This window comes from Panthera uncia, chromosome E3, assembly GCF_023721935.1.
Source record: "Panthera uncia isolate 11264 chromosome E3, Puncia_PCG_1.0, whole genome shotgun sequence".
In the NCBI taxonomy this organism is placed as follows: Eukaryota; Metazoa; Chordata; class Mammalia; order Carnivora; family Felidae; genus Panthera; species Panthera uncia.
Genome location: NC_064815.1, coordinates 30,342,249 through 30,359,179, shown reverse-complemented (window position 1 = coordinate 30,359,179; position 16,931 = coordinate 30,342,249). Strand labels below are relative to the sequence as shown.

The following is a 16,931-nucleotide window of genomic DNA, read 5'->3' as shown; positions in this document are numbered from 1 at the left end:
ACACGGACAAGGACTGGAGACGGCTCTCTCCACCGTCTCACGCACGCACGCGCGCACACACACACACACACACACACACACACGCCCCGACATACAACATGGAGGCTGAGGAAGGAGGCAGGAGAGAAGGAAAGAGGAGGCCAGGGAGGGACAGAAAGGAGGCGGGAGAGGGCCCCGGGGACTCAGGCGCCTGGGGGTCTGGGGCTGGTGGTGAGAACGTGGAGTTTGATCTCCTCTTGGGGGAGCGGAAACCCCCTGGGTTGTAGCCCTGAGCAGACGCTGGGATCCAAACTTGACTTCCAAGGATCCCCCTGAGCCAAGAAGCCTGGGGCAAATCTCAGCCCTCCGTGAGCACCTATTGTCTCATCTGTGGCAAGGGATGGTCTCCCCAGCGCCCCCCCCTCCCCCAGGTAAGGGGAGGCTCCCAATATGTAGGAGAAAGCACTTCGCAGGCTCAACAAGCATCAAACAAACAGGGCAAGCCTGTTGAGCAGAAAGAAGCCACTGTCCCCAAGGCCAAGGGAGCCACAAGCTGGCTATGCCTCACGACCCATGGGGAGCTGGGAAGGGAGAAGCACCCAGGTCAGCCCACTCTACACCAGGAGACGGAGACTCGGTGCGGCCAAGTGCTCAGGCAGGACTCAAACCCAGGGCTGCCTGGCTGTCTTGCCACCCAGAATCTCCTGGAAAGAATCTGAAGGAGCTTCAGCCTGTGTCTCCAGCTGGTGAACAGAGATGTACTTCTCCATGGGAAGCGGCCTCCCGCCTGGGAACCTGCAGCCCTGAGCCCAGCTCGGGCCATGGGAACAAAGGCGGGGCAGGTGGCAGGCTGGCAGGCAGGGGCAGGAAAGGCAGTGCTCCCTGCACATGAACCGAGCCCTCCAAGAGACTGTAGGCAGGTAACGAGCTTGCTTCCGACCTTCCCCAAGAGACAGGCTGACACCACAAGGGCAGGCAGGCACGAGAGCATCAGAAGCCAACTGCCCACGAGATGCCCAAGGGACGTCTGCCCAAGGGTGGGGTCTGCCCAGACTGCTGGGAGTGTGAAGGTGGCTCTGGGGGCTGCTGACCAAGGGCAGGGCCAGGCGAGGCTGGAGGTGCCCCTCTGCAGCAGGAAGGGGGAAGGGAAATACGGAGGTGGCCCAGATCCCCCCTACTCTACCTTGGGAAGCACCTGCGCTCAGGGGATGGAGAGGGACAGAGACAGCTGGCCAAGTCCACGTTCTCCCACCACGCCCCAAGCCACCTGCCTGCTTGCGTGCAACTAACAGCCCGAAGTGGCGGCCCTGGGTGCGCCAATGGAGGCAGGGGCTCTGTCTAACCCTTAACCGAGGGAGCCTCGGTCTGTGCCGAGCGACCCCTCGGTGAGGAAGGTGGGGATGAGCTCAAGGAATCCCTGAAGGGAGTTGAGAAAGGCAGGAGGCAGAGACAGAGGTTTGTTAGGAGGAGGAGGAGGGGGAGGAGGGAGAAAGGAGGAGGAGGGGGAGGAGGAGCTGGAGGAGGAGACCCGGCCCCCCGGAGCAATGGATGAAGCAGGATGGAGGCCAGCGGGGCAAGCAGGCAGGCAGTGCGCACTTGCGGTCCATTCACATTGCAGACATCACATGGTTCTGTCTCCGCCCCAGCGGGCCACAGCGGCAAAGCAGGCTAAGTGTAGGCAGACTTTCGACAGCGCCTGGGTCCCCCACAGCGGGCCTCCCTGGGGTGGGCCAATTTGAGCAGGGTGGCGGGCGGGGGGCTGGCCGGGGTGGGGGCACGGGGTCAGACGTGTGGCCGGTTTTCCCTTGTAGAGAAGGCCTCCCCTGGCTGCTCAGGTGTGGAGACTCCAGAACTCTCTCCCATCCAGGAGTCCCCATCAGCAACGTCCGGTGGGGGAGGGCTGGCTCTGGGTTTCCGGATGCCCGGGATGTCTATGTTGGACACCAGTCGGCCAGCAGCAGCCCAATCCCAGCACCCTGAGACGGGAGAGTGCTTGGAAGGGAAAAGTCAAAACCAGGGCGTGCTTCCCCCAAAGCGGAGACACAGAGGATCTTGGTCTCCCGAGACGCTCCCCACCTCCGGCTGCTGGGAGTGTGACAAGCCCCCACTGGCTGTTTCCCATGGCGGCCGGTCTACTCAGGCTGGGGTCTGCGGGGCAGGGGGAGTAGAGGGGGTCTCCGGACCAAGAAAGCCTTTCTAGAGCTGTCCACACCTGAGGTCACAGGGCTTGCCAAGGGCAGAGGGTAGAAAAAGTCCCAACAAAGAAGCCCAAGGAAATAGAGAAAAACTTTTATAAAAAGAAACAAAAAACACCACCAACAAAAATCTCTTGGCTCAGTACAGTGGGGTTGTCTGTTGTTAACTTGGTTCGGTTTCCAAAACCCGATTGATAAATGCCAAAGCAATCCGCTGCTGCCATAGCCGATGGGGGCAAACCCCGAGGAGGGGGGGTGCAGAGGGGACACAAAGAAAAGGGTTTTGCCTACCTACGGAGCAACGAGCCAGGCTCGCACCCAAGCTCAGTGACCCGCTGCGCCGTCTGCCCTACTCCCAGCCTTCGCTTTGCGTCCAGAGTGCAGCGTGAGAGCAAATGCAAGAGACCAAAACAGACATTCAAAGCATCATGGGTAGGGATCAAGGGTGAAGGTATGGTCAAGCTGCTGGGAGGAGAGAGCAGACACTAGAAAGCCAAGCAGTCAGGTGTTTTAGTACCGGATGTCAGAAGTCCCTATCACCCAAATATCCCTGTCAAGACCTCGTCAGCTGGTGTGCGCAGCAAGGCCCCTCCCCTCCCCCTATCTGGGCTCTCTCCACGGCTGCATCCGGCCTGGTCTGAGGGCCCCTGGCTCCCTCTGCCCACTCTGGGCCAATGGCCCCTTTCGAAGAGATCAGAGCAGGAGGGGCTGCCTGCTTCTCTACAGGATCTGAGCTGGGGCAGGAGAGCTTAAAAACATGGAAGCTGGAACTTTGGCTTTAAAGGGGAGGAACCCGGGGAGGAAAGGAAGGGGTCAGGGAATGATGAACCAGCCAGACTGGTCTGCAGAGGCCAGGGCTGAGGGAGGCCCGGCAAAGGAGGCTGGCTGGTCGGTTAGTGGCCTCCCCCCCGAGGCCCAGACTGAGGGCAGCAGCACAGGAGAGTCCCAAGAGCACCTGGCCCCCTGCTGTGCCATCTCCTGGTCACCCAAAATGGATGTGGGCCAATCAGGACGAGGGGTGTGGGCAGGGAGAAGGCGGACCAGGAACGAAATCAGGGTGGAGTCCAGCCCCAGGGCCCAAGCCAGTTCCCGTCCAGGTTGGCCTCTACGTGTCTGGGCCTCACTCAGGGAGCGTGGGGTCCGGGCTCTGGGAATCCCTGAAGGGGGGGTCCACCCTGAAGCAAATGCTAAAGTAGGGTGAGGAAACACTTAGGGATCCTCTGGCTCCCCCGCCGCCCCTGGGACACACCTAACCCGGGCAAAGTCAGAGCCAGGGTGTTCGCAGGGGTCACTGAACCCCACCCTCTCTTCACAAGTGAGGCGAATGAGGTTCCCCGGGCTGGGCCGGGGTGCCAGCAGACCAGGCCTGTGGGCTCCTAGGCCAGTGCTCTCGGCGAAGCCTGTGCCCCGCCGCTCAACACGGCAATGAGGCCCACGCTTTCACATCTCACAACAAAACTCGGGGCAGCAAATGGTCTTGACCCTGCACTGCCTACATGCCCTTTAAAACAGAAATATGTGTTAGGAAACGAGTGTTCGTATTTTTAAACCGCTGTTACACAGGAACAGAGCTTTAAGAAAATAAAAAAAACAAACGAGCAGCTAAAAAAAATAAAAATTAAAAAAAGGAAGAAAGATGAAGCTGGAGGTGAACGCAGCTGACTTTCGGTCTGAAGAATGAAACGCATGCCAAGAGCTACCGGGGACATCTGAACAATAGAAAAGAGCGGCAGACTGCACACCCCAGCTCTGCCCCTTGGTGGGGGAGGGGGGGGGAGGGGCGGGGGGAGGGGAAGGAGGGACAAAATGGGGGGAGCAGCAACCTAACGGTCTAGTAAGGACACAGCAAGAGAGACAAGGCACACGGGTTTAGTTAAAAATGAACTCGGTATGTTTAATAAAGCTTGGTATTACCAAAATCGCGGTACAAACATCAAGTCACACGCCCACACGACAGAATTCCATTTACAAAATGTCCCTCGGAGGCCTCCTCCGGGTCCGCGCCCGAGAGCGCCCAACCCAGGCCTGCGGTCTAGGGGGCAGAGGAGGCGAGGAGGAGGGCAGAGGGGGAGAATGGACAGGGGTGGAGACTAAAAACAGTCCATATAAAAGCTCAAAAAGAGCCAGGCCGTGGCGTTATCACAATGATACAGGTACAGGTAAGAACAAAAATAAAGACTCAGGCGGATACGGCAGGCTACGCTGCCAAGAACCAAGACGGCCGCCCTTCCCGAGGCGTCCCAGACGGGCCACCTCTGCCCGCCATCTCCTGCCATCTCCTGCGTGCTCGCTCGCTCGCGCTCGCTCTCTCGCGCTCTCTCTCACTCACTCTCTCGCTAGGAAACACGGAAGGTATTTTGTGTTTGGAGCTAGTAACCTTGGTCAAACGAGTCCTCCGAGGAATCGCTGAAGGAGGATCGGGCCTCGACCTCTCGAAGCAGCAAACAAAAGGGCTGCTTCCTGCCGGCGGCCGGCTTGGGTTTGAGAGTCCGGGCGGCCGCCAGGCCCCGCTCGCTCAGCTTGGGGCCCCCGGCCGGCTTGCCGTTCTTTGCCACCATGCCACACAGGATGGAGGACGTCAGTTTGGAGCTGGACGGGCCTTGGGCAGACCACTCGTCCTTCAGGAATCCTTCGTCTTCCTCTGAGTCCGTATCTGCAGTCAAAGTAGTTTTTGACACAGTAAGTCATGGGGTGCTGGGCGGGGAAGGGCTGGCGTCTCTCGCTACTAGCGGTTTCGAGAAGGCCCTGGCGCGTGCTAGGGCAGAGAGGTCCAAATGCCCACTGGCTGCGGAACAAGCCGTGCCCCACCGCCTGGACCTCTCGCCTCTCGCCCGGGAGGCCTCCAAGCCACAGGCATCACAGAGCTTGTCCTGTCCGGGCTGGCCGCTGCCGGCCCCGCCCACCAGACAGCCACTTCTGCCAAGGCCTTTCCGGGCCCTGGGGGGAGGCAGGAGCCCCACACTCGTGAGGGTCTCGCCCGTGGTCATGGAGGTCACTGCACCCAGCACGTGGGGACACGGGGAGGGACAAGGCCCAAGAAAGGAAGGGCCCCGGTAAAGCTCTTCTCCCCCAGAATACCTGTTTGCCCCGGCACAGGGTGGCACAGGCAGGCTCACGACGACAATCACGCACGCGCACCCCAACTCCCCACCCAGCAACATCCCAAAGGCACATCGAGATGGGCCATCGTGAAAGCGGTTGCACCAAGGAAACTGGCAAATGATGGGACAACTCAAGGCTTCCCCCCAACTTTTTCCTATCGAAGGGCCGGGCTGCCAGCACACTGCTGCTGGCTTCCCTGTCTCTGGCCTCACCGTGCAGGTGAGGTCAGGGTTCCCAAGCTCTCCCGGGAGAGGATCCCCCAGCTTTGGGGAGGGGGAGTGCCACGGTCAAGCAGGCACAGCTCTGGCCCCTTCCAAGCCCATCCCAACCAAGAATTCATTGGAAGAAAGGGCTCGGCAGCCAGAAACTATAACCCCTTGATCTGATCAAATCCACTCGGAACAAGAGGAACACTAACAGAGACACAGCTCTGGCAGCACCTGCCATTTGCAAATCCACAAGAAAACTATACGCGTCGGGTGCAGGAGGCGAGGGGGACGCAGCGTCCGCTGGCTGCCTCCTCCTCTACCTGGGCTTTCCACGTCAAGACCCCAACGGCAGGATGGCCTCCAAACTCCAGGCAGAGCTAGGACAAAGACAAGCCCCACCAGGCCCCTGCCCATCGTTCCCAAGGCCGCATCCCAGGCCAGAGCCACTCGTGGGTGATGACAACCGAATCGGCTTCCCACCAGGCATGTCCCCGACCCCTACAACCCAAGAGTTGTAAAACCCCAAAGCGAAAAAGAGAAGAACGTTCTGTTCTCTCCTCCCATCTCCTGCCAGCCATCCCTGTGCTAGAAAACACTCTTGTCCTCTTTGTGACCGTGTACTCTCGCTTACCTAGAACCGCGGAAAAGCCAACATAAAAAATACAAACGAGGGCCCTCTCCAGATCCAGCCGCGTATCAGAGCCAGCATCTAGTTGGAGTCAGACCTTTAGACCTGTATGTTGCAACGTTTACTCACTTCTCACCTGGACGATGGAATTTAGGCACAGACCCAACAGCTAGACTAGCAATCTGAACATCGCTTTGTGCATGCACACACGTGCGCACAGCGGACTCACTGGCTCAGAGCACGCCAAACGTCTCAGAGGCTAAACCGATCTCTGGTCTCTAAACGTACCCCAACCACCTAGAAGTGGGAAGGTACAGGATTCTTCCCTGGCAACCAGCCAGGCGACACCCAGTGGCCACTCACCCTTGAAACGTAAGAGCCGCAGCAATGCTCCCCACTCCCTCCATCGTTCCAAAACCAGCAGAGATACAAACAGCAGAGGAAAACCCTTCTTCCCTCTTCCTCCAGAGCTAGGAGTTTCTGGTATGAGCTCATGGTGGCCATGGGCCAGGGCACTCCTGCTCGGATCATACCCATCACGACCGGAGGGCCATCAAAGCTATCGCAATCAAGCATGTCCTGGGCACATAAGCCACAAAGGCGCTGTTTACTTCACAGGCGTCTCTGCATCAGCCCTAGAGACCCTTCAGTCCACAGCAACCAAAACCACGAACACTAAAACACACACACACACACACACACACACACACACACACACACACACGTATGCACACGCATGCGCGCGCGTCAAGTTCTTCACTGACGTGAACTCACTTAAAGTTCAGGACAGCCATGGGAAGCAGACGATGATAACCCCATGTCCACAAAACTTTATTTCCTTTCTTTAAGAAAACAAACTTTCTAATAACATTACAAGTGTCCGCTTTCTTGCACGTGACGTTCAACCGCTGCCCTCCCGACACCTCATGGACCACGCAGAGTCAATCAAAAGCCCAGACACACACATAGCCAGGCAGTCGTCAAGGGAAAAAGCCGCCCACCCCAGTCGGAGCCTGGGGACTCCCAAAACGAACCCCGCGGACAACTGCCAGGAGCCACGAAGCCCCGCCTGGCTCTCCTGCGGCGGCCACACGCTTGGTGCGCATCGGTCCTGGGCACTAGGGGCTCGGCCCACGCACGCACCACGCAGCGGCCCCGGGGCCCCTGGAGAGCCGGGCGGGCCGGCCCAAGGCCCAAGGCCCAAGGCCCAAGGCCCACGGCCCACGGCCCACCGCCCAGGTAAGGAACTCCGACGCGGCAGGCTCCGGGCCAGTGCAAGAACGCTCAGCCCCTCCGCGGCTGCGCTCCCAGGCTCCACAGCTCCCGTCCTGGGAGCCGAGCCATCCGGGCCCCGCCAACTCCCCACCCCTGGCGGTCAACCTCGCCCGGCCTCGGCCTCGGCCTCCACCCTCGGGAACGACGCGGGGCAGCCACCTGGAGGACTGTCTTGGTCGGAAACAAAGTGAAACACGGCCCGCACAGCCCTCGGTGCGCCGACCAGCACGGCGCCCGCTCCACGGACACCGGACACCGGACACCGTTCCTCTGAATCTCCGGCCCCAGGACAGAAAGCCGCCTGTGGGCAGGGGAGACGGACTCCTCTCTATGGTCGTCGCGAGCGACCGCTCTAGGCCCAGCGGCCGCCAACTCGGTGGCGCAAAGCCTCCCACACAGACGGCTTCCCCTCGAACAAGCGGAAGGCCGGTACACGAGGGCAGGCGGACTTCCGCTCCCACCCGCCAATCACGGGCGCCCGCCAATCACAGGCACTTCTGCTTTAGGCACCCACCCCCCACCCCACGCACGTACTTCCGGCCTGGAGCCCGCGCAAAAGCAGGAGACGTTCGAGCGCCCGCGAGATGCAGACAGAGGAGACTGAGGAGAGGAAATGCCCCGAGGCGGCGCGGCGTCCGCTACTTACTGTAGGAGTAGCTGCTCACTTCCGAGGCGAACGGGGAGTGGGCCGACTTGGGCTGGCCTCTGGCCTTGAAGCCCACCTCCATCTTCCTGGCTTTGGCGGCCCTTTTGTGTTTACCTTCTCTGGAGGCTTTGAGAGACAGGCTGAGGCCTTTGGCCAGCGCCTTCCGGTCCTTGCCCAGCAGGCTGTCATAGGGCGTCAAGTACCTGCCGCAGCCCCCGCTCGCTTTGGACTTCCCTCCAGAACTGTCCGAGAACTTGAAGGGCGACTTCAACTTGTCCTGCTTCGTGAGGGAGAGGGCCTTGTCCAGCTTGCTTGCCAGTTGCTCCTGGTCACTGGCCATCTTCTTCTTTTTAATCTTTAGCTGGAGAGGGAAGTTGGGGAGTCACGGGTTAAGACGTTTGGCAAAACAGGATCGTGTGTTTCGGTGCCCAGGCTGTGCCGAAGCTGGGCTCCGGTCCTTTCCTCCTGCCTCTGTGGCTCCTAGCAAGCTGCTCACCTCCTCTTAGCCTCAATTCTTCTGCTCTGTAAATCGGCGATAATTATGTATGGGCATCTTGGGGGTTTTTCTGAAGATGAACAAGATCAGGCCCACAAAGCTTTTATCACAGAGCTGTTACTGCGGTTACAGTTCTCATGAACACTGGCATTTCCACTGGCTTTGCCTGGCGCTGTCTGGTGCCTCCTAGGGAAGCCCTTCAAGCAGGCAGCACAGCCCATGAGCAGAAGGCAGCTGGATTAGGTCAGAGGCATGGAACCGAGATGGAAAACCCAGGTCATACCATGGATTCCCACCTAAAGCAGCCCATCCAACTAAATGTGCCTAGCCGACAAGAGAACGCCCTACGAGCGTGCCCTGGATGCCTGAAGCAGAAAGCACGACTCAAGATTTCACAGATTAAATTCCTGGTTCCAAGTCTGCTGTAGTCACTCATTGTCAAAGGGAAATGTGCAGTTTCAAAGCCGTTAATGCCCCTCATTTGAACGTTTTGTCTCTTTTTCTTGAATCAGGTAACCTATTGTAAGGCGGGGGATAGTTGGGATAGGGCCATTTAAACAACAAAAGTATCCTTCACAATTTGTGAATAAAGGATGCTGATCTACAAACTGGCTCTATTCCCTCCTCCTGGATGCAGTCCCCCTTATGTGTGTTATTTCGCTCTGATGGCCAAATCAACATACAGCCCCTTGCATGGGGCCTTATGGGGAAAGATGACAAGGTACATTAGTATTTAGAGACAAGGGCCTTAAGTGGCCGATTTCAATGCTCTGCAGAAATCAGAAAAATCAAGGAGCTGGCTCTCACCCCATTACCTCTGGAGAGTTCACAAGGAAATTACGATGGGATCAAGCCCTTGCTTCTGAGAACTACAGAATGGTGAAGCTGCTCGTTGAACAATTACACTGTTAAACAATAGTAACTGTGTTATCTGGTTAAGAACTTGCAATCTCTCTTCCTGGCTTCAGCAAAGGGTCACCGAGCATGCATGGGCGGGGGGGGGGGGGAGTGGCTTTCCGTCTCCGCTCTACCTGAGGCTGCGCTAGTCTGGTTAAGTCTCTGACCTCCTCTGGGCCTGGATTTTCTCCTCTGTGCAATAAGGAAGACTAGAGGACAGTCCTTCTGGCACTAAGACAATCATTTCTACAGTGTCTGTGCAGCAGGCGGGGCCAACAGACCTGCAAAGGGAGCGTGAACTCTGGCACACCCTCCAGACCTTCCACTCTAAGATGGCAGCATCTCTGGAACACAGGGTTACTGACCTGACTCATGAAGTCCGACGAGGCTTCGTGCTCGTCCCAAGGCTGGTTCCTGCCCCTAGCTTTCCCTGTTCCAACCAGGGCATCGTGTTCCTCCTCAGGTCCCTTGTGTCTCTTCCTCATCCCTGCTCCAAGCTCATACTCATCCGACGTCAGCAGGGGCTTGCTGCTCAGCCTGAAACCCAGAGGCACTGCTGGTCAGCACGCTGGCCAGGAAAGACTCAAGGGTTGGGGGTCCGCCCTCACAGCCCTGAAGGGTGGGCTCTGGATGTCGAAGCACAGACAGTGATGGCAGAGTGACGAATCTGGGGAGACGGATCCTGTAAAACTATGGTGCTGGGATTCTATTTGTGAGTGGGGCAGAATGAGAGTTTAACCGGAAAGAAGAAACACTTCTCCAAGGCAGTATCCTCTGCTGGCCTCTTTCTTGTGCTTCTTCACACATACACTCACACACACACCTTATCAAAACATGCCAAGAGTAAAGATCAGAAATGTCCAAGAAATCCCCCAGGATTGGAAGGGGAGTAAGAGCCACTGGCTGGTCTCCTGCACCCCCGGGATTAAGACAGTCGGGACACGGTCCTAGGTTGAAGGCTTCTCTTGCCTGCTTTAAGCTAAACCCTCACAAGTAATAAAAGCAGCTAATTTTTACTTGGTGCTTACTATGTGTTCTGTTCCATGTTAGTGTTTGATACTTGAGCCACAAAACAATGTTCCACATCCTGTTTTTACACGTGGGGAAAACTGAGGCTCCAAAAAGCTAACACCCAGCCCAAGGTCACAACAAACACTGGATGGAGCTGGGACTCACAAGTAGGAACAGACGCCCACCTCCAGAGGCTGTGCTCCTAACCAGTGGCTGTGTGCTGGCGGCCCCAGCCCCTGTGGTTTCAGGAACTGCTTCCCTGCCCTCCTTTGGCTGGTTTTAGGGGATTTCTTCCTCTTTCCATCCTCTCCTCAAACAGGAACATCCAAGGAGGACAAATCCAAGTCGTGGGGACGCTTGGGGTGATCTGACAAGCCCTGTGGCCGATCCACTGCCTCTCCTGCGCCTTTTAGGGGCACCCTGTGGCCCCTCTGCTTCCTCAAGCCAAGCACCAGGCCACCTACTGTCTGCCCTGCTCCGATGTCCCGGGCTGGGGCACACTCCAACCCCGCTCTTTTGATGGGCCTCATTCAGCTCCTGCTACTCCATGACACCCAGGGAAGACCGCAGCATCATTCCTACCCACGCTCAGCCTGGAGGAAGAGCTCTCATCCCAGCCACCATTCAAGAAAACCTCCAGAGACGCCACGCGTAGCTCCTGCTGCCGCTCAAGGAGTGTGCAAAGGAGCGGCCCCGGGTCACAGGCTCGGGCACGACAACCCAACAGGTCAGGCCAGGAGGACAAGAGTGACGCTGTCAGTCACGGAGGGAAGTAAGTGACAGCACAAGTCAGAACCCGTCCCAGGGGGCTGGAAGCTCAGCGGATCCCTCTGCAGGGAGGAGGTGTACGGAGAAGAGCAGGAATTCGTCCCTAACCGTGGAGAAAGCAGGTGTGGCGGGAAGACGGGCGAGGCACTTGGCTCATGGCACAGAAACCTCTCTCACTGGGGTCACCTGCCCACTCAGTGCCGGGTGGATGAGTCTGCCTGTCCGTTCCGCCACTCGCCTGGCTCGCCCTCCTGGCCCCGGGCGGCGCGCACCGTGCTCCCTGAGAGCTACCAAACCAGGTGGGTCGGAGCCCGAGGGACTCGAGGTCCCCGGTGCCCAGACGCAGGCCCTGCGTGGGCCTGTGCTCCTCCCCTCCGAGCTCTGTGCCAGTTCCCGACCCACCGAGGGGCCAGCCTTACTTTCCGCTACTGTTGCGGCTCTTCCCTCTCTTGCGGGGGGGCGACAGGGTGCTCAGGGCGTGGGTCCGTTTCCTCGGCCTGCCAGGGCCTCTGCGTGCCAAGCTTCTATGGGGTTCCTCGCGCCTGTCCCTTAAAAAGAATCACACGCTCGGCTGTGAACCTGGGGGGTGGGGGGGGCGCGGAGAAGGACATACGATGCACACACGTCACTCGGGTCCACACACACCTCTAATGGCCTACCACAGCCAACCTACTGAGCGCCAGCGCCTATGAGAGCCCAACCAGGGCGCCGCCTGCCGCGGCCTTGTCGCCCGGCCGGCCGGGGCCGCGGGGTGTGGCTGGGGTGCGGCCGGGGTGCACACTCACTCGGAGTCGCGGCGTCTCTGCAGCTTCACCAGCTCTCGCTGCTTCTCCTTGTACCGCCGCTGGACCTCAGCCAGCCGCATCCGGAAGTCCAGCTCCATGGCATCCATGCTTTCCAAGGAGGACTTCATGGCGTACATCTGCGGGGAGAGCAGGGTAAGGATGCCAACGCCCACCGGCTCCCACCACCTGGCCAGGCATCCGCTCAGATGGGAACGGCGAGGCCTGATGGTGACCGGGGCCCAGCTCACGCCTCACCTGCCACTTCACTAGCCCTGGCCGTGGGCAGAAGACGGGATGGGGACCAAAACTCAACTCTGCAGGGCCGCGTCAAGGCCGAAGCGGCCCGAGACAACCGCTCCCAACAGTGTGGGCCATCGTGTTATCCATCGCTTACAGAGGCCCACAGGCACCAAGGGGCACAGCCAGGCCTGCTCTTCCTGACCCGCCAGGCGGTCGCCCATTATCACGTGGATAAACGGAGACCCAGAAAGGGGATACGGCTTGCCCGGGACCGCACGGCAAGTCAGCGCTGGAACCTGGACTCGGATCAGGCCCTTTCGACTCCAAAGCCAGCCGTGTCCCCAGCAAGATGGAGTCTCTGGGGGACCCATCTCTGCTCCCACCCCACGGGCCACAGGCAGGCAAAGACAGGCCCGGAACACCTCACCCGCTCCTCCTTCTTCTGCATCCAGCTGTACTTCTTGTTGGGGTTCAGCTCCCGCGGAAGCCGCAGGTTCTTGAGCGGGTCCACGAAGGGACTGTCCAGCACCTCCTTCAGCATGTGGCTGCTGGCCGCCAGCAGGCTCTCCAGCGAGGGCCGCACCACCGGGCCCCGCTCTGCACCTGCACATAGGAGGCAGGTGAGCCCACGCCTCTGTGCCCGCCCCGCCGTGCTCCCTGGGGGCAGCCCACCCCACTCAGACCCCAAACAGGGAGAAGAACGAGCCCAGGACCAGCTCAGGGCTTGCCCGAGGCCACATGGCCCCCACGATGCTGACGGGACCCCGGCCTTGCCGAGAGCCAAGAAATGGTGCTAAGTGAAGAGAACAGGCAGAAGCCCGGGCACACGGCACGGCTCTGTTCCAAACGTCCACTGCCGCCCAGAGAAAATGGCCACGAGCGGCCAAGCGCCCACAGAGGTGCGTTCTAGGCTGTGCCTCTTTCTGCTCATCTGTCCTTTAAACTTTCCACAGGGAATATGCATGGTTTTCACATCCAGGAAGAAAAGGGCCCAAATTAAGCTTCATAAACTGCAAAAGCAGTAGGAGAACACAAAAAAGACAAACGAAGCAGAAAGGTGCGAAGAAACGAAAACCCTCCCCGCCCCCGCACAAAGCTGGCCCCGCCACCAGAGGCACCACTCTCGACATTCTGGTAGAGGGCTCCAAAAATACCGACCCCCACTCGAACACACGCAACGTCCGTGGGCATCCTTCGTAAATGTGGGAACGGCATCAACGCATACATACGGTATCACACCTTTTTCCACCTACCCTCTTTTCACGGTAGCGCATAACAGCAATCTACTACGTGTCGTTAGCTTGGACCTTATGAATTGTAACTGCCGTTTCTACAGGTCAGCAACTTTTATGTGGCCAAACCCAGTAACAACTGCCTAGAGTTCTCTTGCATTGCTCAGTTTTAATTAATCTAAATAATCCCCCATTAAACGGCATTTCTATTTTTTCTTTTTCTTTTGCGGGGGGTGGGGGGGTGGGTGGGTAGTGGAGGCACAGGCACACAGCAAGGACACGTGTCTCAGGAAAATTCCTCTCTGTGATTAACACGATTAAGGTATGTGCATTTATCTAATAAATATTCCCACTACCCTTCAGAAAGGGCACGCCACCCATATCCCCTCCAATCTCTCCCAGAGCAACAGTTTTTTTTTTTAATTGGCGTTGTCTTTGTGATCTAATATGTGATCAGTTTTTATGAATGTTCCACACATGCCTGAAAAAAAATATTTTTAAAGAAAATTTTTTTTAGTGTCTATTAATTTTCGAGAGAGAAGGATGGAACACGAGCAGGGGGGGCGTAGAGAAAAGGGACACGGGATCCGAAGCAGGCTTCCGGCTCCAAGATGTCAGCAAAGGGCCCGACGCGGGGCTCGAACTCCCAAACCTCGAGATCATGATCTGAGCTGAAGTCGGATGCTTAACTGACCGAGCCACCCAGGCGCCCTCAAAGCATATTCTTTACTACCGACGCGTACAGTTCCATAAAACAGACATCACTGATGGTCTCGCATAGATCAGGGCTTCTCGACCTTGGCGCTATCCACGTTTTGGTCAGCTCATCCTCTGCAATGGGGGCAGCCATCCTGGGCATGCGCTGTGGGAGGTTCAACAGCATCCCCTGCCTTTCCCCACTAGATGTCAGCAGTACTCCCCCAAGCTGCGACAACCAACCGGGTCACTGCCAGTTGAGAACCAGCGGTTTTGGTCTTACGGGCATGGGCACGGAGGCTGCACAGCAGTGAACCCCATCAGCTCACGAGGGCCCACCCCGAGGTGACGCCTATGCACCAGACCACCCCTCAAGGTCGTCCGAACCGGAAGATTCTCAGTTGTTGGGTAAGGCAGGAGAGCACCGCTCCATCACAGAGGAGGGGACCGAGGTGCAGCTTCTGTCACCTCCTTCACCTTCCAAACCAGTCTGGCTGAGGCTCTCCCAACTGAGGCCGGGGAGCCTGGTGACTCTAGGCCATCTGCTACGGGATGTATCATGTCCCCCCTCCCCGCCCTCCACACATTTAAGTCCTGACCCTACTATTTCAGAAAGTGATCTTATTTGCAGAGTCTCTACAGAGGACACCAAGTTAAAGTGACCAGATGAGCCCTAATCCAGTAGGACTATTTGTCTATAGAAAGGAGAAAGCTGGAGACAAGCACGGAGGCAACCGGGCAAGGACACGAGGAGAAGACGGGGTCCACGCGCCAGGAAAGAGGCCTCCGCAGGACCCAGCCCTGCCCACGCAGTGGTCTAGAACATCCAGACACCCCCCAGTCTGTGGTACTTGTGACAGAAGGCCTGGCTAACACACAGCCTCATGGCTGTACCAACGCAGGGGTGACCTGTGGGCCGCGGGAAGCTCGACGGGCGACCAGGGGCCTCTTCAGCGTTCCATCGGCAGCTGCCTGCTGGGTAGAGAAGAGGGCCGCCAGCCTCTCCCTCACCCTTGCTATGTACACACCCCTGCACACCGGCACCTCCAAGTGTGCTTTCCAGCCCAGGGTCACAGATCCAGCCGCGGGCCACACCTCCAACGCAGAAACCAGCTGTGGGTCCCAAAACCTCCTCCCGCTGCTTCCTGCAAAGTCTGCCCTTCCAGCGGCTCAGGCTAGAAACCTTGGAGTCACTCTTACACCAACTGGGAGCTGGCAAAGCCCTCTGGCTGTTCCACCTTAACTTCTACCCACAATCCTCTTGCTCCTCACCTCTACCCACCACCCCGGCCTGGGCCTTCCTGCATCCCCCCTTGCCTCTGCGTCAAGTGTCTACACAGCCCCCCAAAATGACACTATTTAAGTCCGATCCTATCACTGTAACTCCAAGCCCTCCTCCAGTGGGTGCCCAGGGCCCCATGCCCGTCCCCTCCCACCAACCCCTGGCAGCCACCACTCTCCTCCTCCCACTCCACCCCAGCCCCAGCCTCCTTGCTCTGGTTCCAACGTGCTACACGTACTGTTGACCTCAGGGCCTTTGCAGGTGCTGTTCCATCAGCAAATCCCCCAGAAGAGTTCCTCCCTGGCCTTCCTTGGGTCACTTCACCCAGAAGCGCCTCCCTCTGTAAGAGACCACCCTTCCCTCCTCCATCCTGTTCCCCTCCCAGTGTCTCCACCTACCCCCTATCACCACCTGACAGGGCCAAGGGCTATGCTCTGTGGCCCTCACGGAAAACCCACCAACTGTTGGTAGGATCAAGAGGGGGTTTGTCTCCTTCCAAAAAGTAATTTTTTGTGCCAAACTATTTAAATGAGTGAAAAGAAGTAATGAACTGGAGAACAAGAACCAAACAACAGACAGCTGTGGGGTGTGGGGGAGTGGGCACCACTTGTCCAAGCTTCCGGGGGACCATGTGACCATGGCGATGAAAAAGCCTTGAAAACGTGATTTTGTTCGGTCCCAGCAATTCCACCCCTGAGAATATACCCCCAGGAAAATCAGCGGTGGGGACAAAGATTTGTCACATTAGTTACAACAATAAAACAAAACCAAAGGCAAACTCAAATGCCTAACAACCTAGGGCCAGCTAAGGCATTGAAGGCTGGGGCCTCCACTAGGTGGAAAACTCGACTGTCCCCTAAGAAAATGTTTAAAGACCCAGAGCCTTGGGGTGCCTAGGTGGCTCAGTGGTCAAGCATCCAACTTCGGCTCAGGTCATGATCTTGAAGTTTTTGAGTCCGAGCCCCACGATGGGCAGCACAGAGCCTGCTTGGGATTCTCTCTCTCCCCGTGTCTGTCTCTCCTCCCCTGCTCACGCACCGTCTCTCTCAAAACAAACTTAAAAAAAAAGAAGAAAATAAAAACACATAGCTGTAGAAAATATTTAATAAAAAATATGCTAAGCGAAGAGAGCAGCTTACACAGCATTGTTTACAAAACGATCTTAATTTTAGAAGCGTATGTGTGTAGAAAAAGTTCTAGAAAAAATGCACCAAAACACTGGCAACGCTATTATTATCTGACAGCTGTCGCCTGGGCCCCTCCCTCCTCTGCGCTGATTCTGGGCCGAGCGTGGGGTGGCAAGGCTTGCCTGGCCCAAGGCTGCTCCTGTACACATTTCTTGGAGCGCCCTGAGTTTCTGTATTGAACACCCGCGTTTTTTGTGCCCAGCCCAGAATTCGCTGCCCTTCTGCTGAAAGCACCCATTCCCTGCAGCCCGGTGGTGACAGCCCCATTGCGGGGGGGGGGGGGGGGGGGGGGGGGGGGGGGGG

At 57.8% G+C, this 16,931-nt stretch overlaps 1 protein-coding gene across 1 annotated transcript in view; it reads right to left on the bottom strand.

Moving 5' to 3' along the window:
- The window catches only part of TNRC18 (trinucleotide repeat containing 18), an 89,234-nt gene that overhangs the window by 31,329 nt on the left and 40,974 nt on the right, over positions 1-16,931 (bottom strand). The window contains exons 13-18 of the mRNA XM_049638973.1: positions 12,659-12,834; positions 11,992-12,128; positions 11,626-11,754; positions 9,793-9,964; positions 8,035-8,395; positions 4,552-4,827 (exon numbers count right to left, since the gene is read on the bottom strand). Coding sequence (XP_049494930.1) covers positions 4,552-4,827; positions 8,035-8,395; positions 9,793-9,964; positions 11,626-11,754; positions 11,992-12,128; positions 12,659-12,834 — 1,251 coding nt within the window. The remainder of the gene's footprint in view (positions 1-4,551; positions 4,828-8,034; positions 8,396-9,792; positions 9,965-11,625; positions 11,755-11,991; positions 12,129-12,658; positions 12,835-16,931) is intronic.